Source organism: Leptodactylus fuscus, chromosome 6, assembly GCF_031893055.1.
Source record: "Leptodactylus fuscus isolate aLepFus1 chromosome 6, aLepFus1.hap2, whole genome shotgun sequence".
Classification (NCBI taxonomy): Eukaryota; Metazoa; Chordata; class Amphibia; order Anura; family Leptodactylidae; genus Leptodactylus; species Leptodactylus fuscus.
The window spans coordinates 169,329,322-169,339,067 of record NC_134270.1 but is presented as its reverse complement, the minus strand read 5'-3'; the positions used below and the strand labels follow the sequence as shown (position 1 = coordinate 169,339,067).

General features: G+C 44.3%; 1 protein-coding gene across 2 annotated transcripts; it reads left to right on the top strand.

Annotated features, from left to right (window-relative positions):
• The first annotated feature begins 599 nt into the window (after positions 1-599).
• Positions 600-9,332, top strand: COX6B1 (cytochrome c oxidase subunit 6B1). 2 transcript variants are annotated; one of them, XM_075278879.1, is made up of 4 exons: positions 600-716; positions 1,146-1,256; positions 7,332-7,432; positions 9,094-9,332. In XM_075278879.1, exons 2-4 carry the CDS (start codon positions 1,154-1,156, stop codon positions 9,145-9,147), a joined length of 258 nt encoding a protein of 85 aa, XP_075134980.1. In that variant the 5' UTR covers positions 600-716; positions 1,146-1,153; the 3' UTR covers positions 9,148-9,332. The 2 variants fall into 2 exon arrangements, with proteins under 2 accessions (XP_075134980.1, XP_075134979.1); XM_075278878.1 differs by having other exon boundaries at positions 611-716; positions 1,137-1,256.
• The last annotated feature ends 414 nt before the right edge of the window (positions 9,333-9,746 follow it).

Below are 9,746 nucleotides of genomic sequence, written 5' to 3'. Positions count from 1 at the left end.
GAACTCATTTGCATACCGGTAAAAAACTATATTTCTAAGGAACGGCGCGGTGGAGATCACATCTAAAGGTAAGAGACGAATAGCCTTTGTAAAGACTATTCCGACGTCTTATCCACACACACAAAAAAAAAAATGTTTTAATGGTAGAATCCCTTTAAACCTTGTGAGGTAAAAGTATGAGAAAAAACCCGCACTGAGTTGGATGTAATTCCTGAATTGTACACTAGGCTCACGTACACACAAGCACTTTCACCTGTAAAATAAAGAAAATGTACCACCAACCGCATGTATTTTTTTTTCTGTGTGACAGTTTTAATGCAGTTGAAATGCAGGGTGTGCACGCAGCCCTACCGCCCCACCCCTCCCCCGCCGTGTGACTGGTGTATGTGACGCTCCTCACACACAAAATGGCGCCTAACCAGCCGCCCTAGTAACAGCCAAGCGGCCAATGGCGACGCGAGCTCTCTTAACCCATTCACCGCCGCTCCGGATGACAGCCAACGAGGACTGCGCCGCCCCTTCAGTCACGCCGAAGCAGTGACGGGGTTAAAGTACGTATAGCGCACGTCGCGTGTCGTCATCACGCTCCCTGCGCAGAGTCCGCAATGCCCTTCTGTCGTGCCCTTACCTAGGGGACGTGTTTCCTGTCATCGTCCCGCACTTCCGGTCTCTGTGAGCAGTGACATTGAAGCGGGTGTGCTGAGGGAGAGCTCGAGGTGAGAGGCCGGGCGGTGTGTGCGGGGTCCTGGGGAGGGCTCATGGCGGGCTGGGGGTGGTTTATAGTCATGAAGGGTGAGGGTAAGATTGGAAGGGTCGTGTTTTAGGTGGTCGGGGCTTGGCGGGTGCAGCCATATATACTATACATCTATATACTGCAGGGTGTTACGTCACTTTATTCTTCTCCAATATCAGCTCTATATATATTACAGTCATGACAGATATTATTTTCTGTGGAAGGTTCCAGAAGGTTTCTGCATAGAGTGACTGTACAAGCACCAAGATTGTCCTTAAAGGGGAAGTCTGTAATATCTGTGCTTAAAGGGATTGTCTGTACGTTGTCCTCCCCATGGGTATGAGGTACGGCGGGTTGGAGTGTCCTATACACAGTGTTATAAAGTCACCTCTGTCTGTCCTAGTGTATACAGCTGACAAGATGGCAGACATCCGTCATAAGATCGAGAACTACAAGACCGCTCCATTTGATGCCCGCTTCCCAAATCAGAACCAGACCAAACATTGTGTCCAGAACTACCTGGGTAAGAGATGTCACCTGTGTCTACTGACTGTATCTGACCCCAGACGTGTGTATATGTAATATATACACTTATATACACACGTGTGTGTGTATATATATATATATATATATATATATATATATATATATATACACACACACACAATAAATATATATATATATATAAAAATATCTCACAGTTGAGCTGCTGCAGCACGGTATCTTATCACAGACGACAACAGAATCCAGTGAAAAATACTTTTTAATTCCTTTTTTCTTTGGTTTTTCTTGTCTTCTGAGATATTACACTGCAGAAATTTAACCCATTGTAGAAGTTCAGGATAACTCTGTTACATCTCTATAGAGAGAGGAAATACATAGTAGAAAATTCAGACAGCACCTCCCAATGTGAACAGGTGCAAGCTACCGTGGCAAAATACATAAAAACAAAATAATATAGCAGCACTCTGACACAGCACAAAGGCTATAAGGAACAAAGAAAAACTATAAAAATGCTATAAACTAAATATATATCAATAAATTTGAGGTTCTTCGTTGTACATATTTGATCAAACAGTAGGAAGCCCCTGTACCTGCCCCGACAGGGCGACCTCATTAAGGTAGGACCCTACACTAATACCTCTCCTGGACCCAAGTATGGGTCTGCAGTGTGAACACAAGGGAAGTGAGGTCCAGAGAACACTCAACTTAAATGGCCTTCAGAAAATGGGTTCTCTGTTCCAGGCCTGTAAGGTGAGTGTTCTCTGGACCTCACTTCCCTGGTGTTCACACTGTAGACTTATTTTGGTATGTTATTGCCCTGTGTTCACACTGCAGACCCATACTTGGGTCCAGGAGAGGTATTAGTGTAGGGTCCTACCTTAATGAGGTCGCCATGTCGGGGCAGGTACAGGGGCTTCCTACTGTTTGATCAAATATGTACAACGAAGAACCTCAATCAAATTTATTTATATATTTAGTTTATAGTATTTTTATAGTTTTTCTTTGTTCCATATAGCCTATGTGCTGTGTCAGAGTGCTGCTATATTTTTCTGTTTTTTATATATAGAGAGGAAAGTAATCAGTGCAACTGTTAAGCAGTAAATTACCCAAATGTAAACCGCCGTGGAATTAATGGTGCTATATAAATGAACAATAATAATCAGGGTTAAAATTTTGAATGCAGTTTTTGACAGGTCCAGCCATCTTTACACCCCTCATGACCCTTTCATGTGTTGTAGATTTCAGCAGAGGAGGTTCTGTATTTAGGAGGAGGCAGGCGATCAGTACACCACTCATTATATTATATTCTCCTTTAGTACTTAAAGAGATTGTCCACTTTCAGACCAATATTAAGAGACAAATGTTATGGTTGGTACAATAAAAAAGATGTACAATTTTCCAATATACTTTCTGTATCAATTCCTCCTGGTTTTCTAGATTTCTGTTCGATGTCATTCATTCTGTTACTTGTAGTGGATTAAAGTCTGACCATGGTCATGTGATGAGCACACAGGTGCACAGCTCGTTACAGTCACAGCAATCAGACATCTGCCTGGTAATCAGCTGTGCACCTGTGTGCTCATCACATGACCATGGACCGTAAATCACATGACCATGGACTGTAAATCACATGCCCATGGTCAGACTTTTATCCACTACAAGTAACAGAATGAATGACAGCAAGCTGAAATCTAGAAAACCGTGAGGAATTGATACAGAAAGTATATTGGAACATTGTACAACTTATTATTTTACAAACCTTAACAGTTGTCTCTCAATTTTGGTCTGAAAGTGGCCAATCCCTTTAGCCACTTCCAGACTGTCCATAGACTATATACGTCTGGGAAGTGGTTGCCTAGTTCTGACAGGACATACCGGTACGTCCAGTCAGAACACAGTAGCTGCACAGAGATTGTGCAGCTGCTGAAGCTGGGAGCCGGCTGTAACTTCAGCCGGAGCTCCCAGAGAGATGGCAGGGAAGATTTATTCCCTTCCCTGTTATCTCAATCGCTGTGTATACAGCACTCAATGAGCGCTGTATACACAGCTATGGACGCTGCCATAATTCAGCTGCCCTCTGACCCGACGGTCACGTGATCTGCTGTGAGCAGCAACTTCCAAGAGCTGCTGGGTCCTACAGGATCCCAGTTCAGCTCAGTAAGCTGTGTATACAGTGTGCAGGAGGCTGTATTTCTCCTACATCTGGGGTTAAATGTACCAGCCGCAGATATAGGAGAAATCAGCCTCAAGTACAAAAAAATAAGTGATCAGATGTCCCCAAAGGTCTCTTATTACCTTATGGGGACACAATCTGAGAAAAAAAAAAGTTAAAAAAAAGCAAATAAATAAAATAATAATAAAAAATTAATTAATAAATTAATAATACGCTAATAAAACGCCATTATTAAAGGTTATAGCCCCACCCCCGACAACATCATACAAAATAAAAATTACTGTAATGGAGAGGAAAAACAATTTTATAAAGTTTTTCAGTGACCCTTTGTGTTATTAAATTAAAAAATAAAAATAAATTGAAAACCAGAAACAATTTCCCTCCTATTCTGTTTATATTTTCCCGGATATAAAAAAAAAAAGTTAAAACACATTTGAAAATAAAAACATAAAAATAAAGCCCTACGAAAAAAGACGCAAAAATTAGTTGACTGAGACATACAGGAAAAATGTTACAGCCCTCAAAACCGCACATACAAAATAAACCTAAAATGTGTCAGCTTTCCTGGTATGCACCCTGGTGCTGGAGATATTTGTGCCATTCATTCCATTGTCAAAAGGGCGGGGCCTTACATCCTAGCGTCATAACATCCAGAGCTGCATCACTGTGTACATACATTACTTATCCTGTATTATACTCCAGAGCTGCGCTCACTATTCTGCTGGTGCAGTCACTGTGTACATACATTACATTACTTATCCTGTATTATACTCCAGAGCTGCGCTCACTATTCTGCTGGTGCAGTCACTGTGTACATACATTACATTACGTATCCTGTATTATACTCCAGAGCTGCGCTCACTATTCTGCTGGTGCAGTCACTGTGTACATACATTACATTACTTATCCTGTATTATACTCCAGAGCTGCGCTCACTATTCTGCTAGTGCAGTCACTGTGTACATACATTACATTACTTATCCTGTATTATACTCCAGAGCTGCGCTCACTATTCTGCTGGTACAGTCACTGTGTACATACATTACATTACTTATCCTGTATTATACTCCAGAGCTGCGCTCACTATTCTGCTGGTGCAGTCACTGTGTACATACATTACATTACTTATCCTGTATTATACTCCAGAGCTGCGCTCACTATTCTGCTGGTACAGTCACTGTGTACATACATTACATTACTTATCCTGTATTATACTCCAGAGCTGCGCTCACTATTCTGCTGGTGCAGTCACTGTGTACATACATTACATTACTTATCCTGTATTATACTCCAGAGCTGCGCTCACTATTCTGCTGGTGCAGTCACTGTGTACATACATTACATTACTTATCCTGTATTATACTCCAGAGCTGCGCTCACTATTCTGCTGGTGCAGTCACTGTGTACATACATTACATTACTTATCCTGTATTATACTCCAGAGCTGCGCTCACTATTCTGCTGGTGCAGTCACTGTGTACATACATTACATTACTTATCCTGTATTATACTCCAGAGCTGTGCTCACTATTCTGCTGGTACAGTCACTGTGTACATACATTACATTACTTATCCTGTATTATACTCCAGAGCTGCGCTCACTATTCTGCTGGTACAGTCACTGTGTACATACATTACATTACTTATCCTGTATTATACTCCAGAGCTGCGCTCACTATTCTGCTGGTACAGTCACTGTGTACATACATTACATTACTTATCCTGTATTATACTCCAGAGCTGCGCTCACTATTCTGCTGGTGCAGTCACTGTGTACATACATTACATTACTTATCCTGTATTATACTCCAGAGCTGTGCTCACTATTCTGCTGGTACAGTCACTGTGTACATACATTACATTACTTATCCTGTATTATACTCCAGAGCTGCGCTCACTATTCTGCTGGTACAGTCACTGTGTACATACATTACATTACTTATCCTGTATTATACTCCAGAGCTGCGCTCACTATTCTGCTGGTACAGTCACTGTGTACATACATTACATTACTTATCCTGTATTATACTCCAGAGCTGCGCTCACTATTCTGCTGGTGCAGTCACTGTGTACATACATTACATTACTTATCCTGTATTATACTCCAGAGCTGCGCTCACTATTCTGCTGGTACAGTCACTGTGTACATACATTACATTACTTATCCTGTATTATACTCCAGAGCTGCGCTCACTATTCTGCTGGTGCAGTCACTGTGTACATACATTACATTACTTATCCTGTATTATACTCCAGAGCTGCGCTCACTATTCTGCTGGTGCAGTCACTGTGTACATACATTACATTACTTATCCTGTATTATACTCCAGAGCTGCGCTCACTATTCTGCTGGTGCAGTCACTGTGTACATACATTACATTACTTATCCTGTATTATACTCCAGAGCTGCGCTCACTATTCTGCTGGTGCAGTCACTGTGTACATACATTACATTACTTATCCTGTATTATACTCCAGAGCTGCGCTCACTATTCTGCTGGTACATTCACTGTGTACATACATTACATTACTTATCCTGTATTATACTCCAGAGCTGCGCTCACTATTCTGCTGGTGCAGTCACTGTGTACATACATTACATTACTTATCCTGTATTATACTCCAGAGCTGCGCTCACTATTCTGCTGGTGCAGTCACTGTGTACATACATTACATTACTTATCCTGTATTATACTCCAGAGCTGCGCTCACTATTCTGCTGGGACATATTTATCACACGTTGTCGCAGTTTATTTGCACCAGTACGGTTTCTGAGCACTTTGCTTTTATCACTTTTGCTCCCGGCGAGTTCATTGACTCCTACAGATTCAATCATTTACATCACGTTGACCCTACGTAGTAAGCCGCAGCCCAAAAAAAAAAAAGCACTGCGGGAAAAAATGCAGCAGAAACGCATAGCAGTTGTTCCGGCGGTGCTTTTTTACGGGAATGCAGAGTTTTCCTTTGTGAACTTTCTGCTTCAGTTACACCTATATGGAAAACATCAGCGTTTCCGTAGGTATAACTGATATGCTGTGATTTATGTAAAAATAAAATAAAAGTTTAGCTTGCTGGTTGAGAGCTTTGGTTTTCCGTCTCTGGTTATTTAGTGGTCATGTGGTGCCGCGGGTTCTGCTGTGCAATCCGGATGGGGATGCAATTTATACACACATTAGACTTATTAAGCACGTAATATTTTTGATATCTATATTTTTCTCCCTTAGGCCTCATGCACGCACCGTTGTGGGGGATTCGATGTTCGGTTACAATATTTATAGGACAGGTCCAATCCTGCTCTGCAGAAACAAACTGGAAAGGGAACTTACCTTTGAACCAATGGAGAAAGAAACACACTTAGTTGTCATCCTTTATACAAAACAAGGCTTCCCCCTTGGCTTGCACACTTAGTCGTGTGCATGAGGCCTAAGTCTCAGTAGGAATATACGATCCGTTGTATGATACGCTGCAATACTTCTGTATTTTACACTAGTAGCCTACGGCAGGAACTATGGCTGTCAGCTGTAGTGTCTTAGCGGCGACAAAGGACAGACAGGGCACCGCTCTCCATCAGCTTAGATACTGCAGTTACTATGGACTGCAGCATCTAAAGGGTTAATCTTGCAGAGGATGGCTATATCAGGTGTAACCAGAGTTACAGCATCCTGATAGGATTTCCCCTCCCGCTGTCTAACCTCTTAGGTCCCGCAGTCATCGTGGACCTGGCACGTAAGGGTTAAGCAGTTGGGATCTGAATTGTCTTTGTTGGTGGCTGGGTGCTTGATGCCACGCCTGTACCCGCACCATCACCGTTACCTTCTGGCATAAGAGTATTGTCACCGAGCAGGAATGGGCTAAAAACCTGAATGGACGCCAGACTTACGGGCCGCAGGATACTAATTGGAGTCTTGTTTTTCTGCTTAGATTTCCATCGATGTGAGAAGTCTCTGAACGCTAAAGGTGTGGACCCCTACCCCTGCAGGTGGTACCGCAATGTCTACAGGTCCATGTGCCCCAACTCCTGGGTAGGTAATCCTGGATACTTGCACGTCATCAAGTTGTGATCTCCTGCATCGACGTGACTTCACCCTGGTCTCCTCCATGTTCTTCATTGGGTTTTGAGGGATCTTCCCAGGCAAACTGCTCCAGTAGTATATAGATTATACATAGTACAGGGCGCGGCATGTATCTCTAGCAAACCGTACAGATTGTATGGTGTGGCGGCCATGATGGTGTATATAGTTTTATTGTTATCCTCTAGGAGTGCAGAGATTATGACAACTATGGCGTATCAGGGACTGACTCTTGTCATCCCTGCCGATCAGCCTTTGAAGGTCCTGCACCGCGCAGGGAGGCAGTGCTGCCTCCTATGTGTGTACATGGCTCCGTCTGCCTGCATGGATAGTTCTCAGAGGGGGTAGAGTTTCCCATTTCTTCCTGGGGAAAATGAATATGCAAATAAGCCCAATATCGGTGGTGAGAAGACTGCCTCTGTAGTGCCACCTAGTGGTGGTAGCTGCCCTGTTGTCTGCAGTTTCATCATGTTGCATGGCCTGTTAGGGTAAGTTCACACGGGGCTTTTTGGTCAGGATTTTGAGGCCGTATCCGGTCAGTTCTTTTTTCCGGGAAGAAACGGCTCCTGGAAAAAAGAAGCGACATGCTCATTCTTCAGGCCAATTCGCCTCGTGATTCGGCCTGAAGACATTCCCGATTAGGCGTAACCTGGAGCGCAGTGCACGACTAGATGCCAGGGCAGTGCACCGCTATTCAGTCATGGTTACCCGTTTTTTTTTTTTGCTCTGGAACGCCGCCTCAGGTTTCGGACCAAAGAAACTCATGTGAACCCGGCCTCAAAGAATCGAGCACTGGCTGTAGTGTAGCTACTTCACACTAGGTGGCACTACTGAGCTAACGTGCGTAACCTTTAAAGGGATCCTATCACTCACGCACTATTTTTTTTTTCTAGGTACCACGTCGGAATAGCCTTAAGAAAGGCTATTCGTCTCCTACCTTTCGTTGTCTTCTCCGTGCCGCCGTTCGACTACAATCCCAGTTCTTGTCGGTATGCCAATTAGCTCTCGCAGCACTGGGGGCGTTGCCAATGCTGCGAGAGAACTCTCTCCAGCGCCGCGTCCTCTTCTTCCGGCGGTGGCTTGTAACGTCTAGGCCTCGGGCAGAGCAGACAGCGCATGATCCACAGGCCACGTGAAAATGGCCGCTTACAATACTATGCAAGCGGCCATTTTCTCGTGGCCTGTGGGCCTGCGCTGTCTGCTCTGCCCAAGGCCTAGAAGTTACAAGCCACCGCCGGAAGAAGAGGCTGAAGAGGACATACTCCTGACGAAGATGGAGGCGGCGCTGGACAATATTGGGGACGACCTCAGTGCTGTTTGAGCGCTGGAGCCCGCCCCCTAGTGCTGTGAGAGACAAGAACCGGGATTGTAGGGGAACGGCGGTGTGGAGAAGACAACGAAAGGTTGGAGAAGAACGGCCTTTCTTAAGGCTATTCCAACGTTGTACCTAGAAAAAAAATAGTGTGTGAGTGATAGGATCCCTTTAATACCGGAGAACTTCTTTGAAGGAACACCAGATATATAAAGGGGGGGGGGGGTGTTCCTTGCTATATAGATAAGCTGTGTGACTACTGCCCTCTTGTGGTAACGGTGTTCCTTCTATCCTGGTGCAGGTGGAGAAGTGGGACGAGCAGAGAGAAGCCGGCACCTACCCTGGTAAAATCTAAAGCCCCGCGTGTCTGTTGTACAATGGACTCTCCTTGATTCCACTAACCTGGAATGACTTACACTTGAATCCTGACAGTCAGCCGGGAATCGTCCACGTGAATCTGATGATCTGTGTTGCTCGGTAATAAGAAGAGCATCTAGTACATTTCTATCTATGTGAATAAAATACATCGGGAAAATCTGAGTCGTACGTCTCGTGGTATTTATTTATGCCCCTCTAGTGCCCTGCCAGGACCTTACTCTCAGTGACATCACTCCTTGCACCTCGCCGTATCTCAGCCTTGCAGAGAGAGCTGGCGATGATGACCTGAAATCAAAGTTACTATTAATTGGGCTTTTTACGTTAAGTGTTACTCGCCTCTCCTGGGCTCTGGCGTGACGCCCTGCTCTCTTCGAGTCTTCTGACTGATCTGAGTCCCGTGATTGGGCTTCAGCGGTCACATGGGTCACACAGTGTTGACACAATAAGAGGCCTCGCAGTCCCAGACAGCAGGGAGTCACGCTGGAGCCCAGGAGAGGCGAGTAACACGTTTCTGGGCCCCGCTTATTGCACTCTGGGGTCTGTAGAGAATACAATAGCAGTTTTGGTTTGGCAGAA

Bases quoted from the DNA above. Each gene is read 5' to 3' on its own strand.
- COX6B1 (XM_075278879.1), top strand. From the start codon at position 1,154: ATGGCAGACATCCGTCATAAGATCGAGAACTACAAGACCGCTCCATTT. The intron at 1,257-7,331 runs GTAAGAGATGTC...TTTTCTGCTTAG, and splicing joins TTGTGTCCAGAACTACCTGG to ATTTCCATCGATGTGAGAAG. The intron at 7,433-9,093 runs GTAGGTAATCCT...ATCCTGGTGCAG, and splicing joins CCATGTGCCCCAACTCCTGG to GTGGAGAAGTGGGACGAGCA.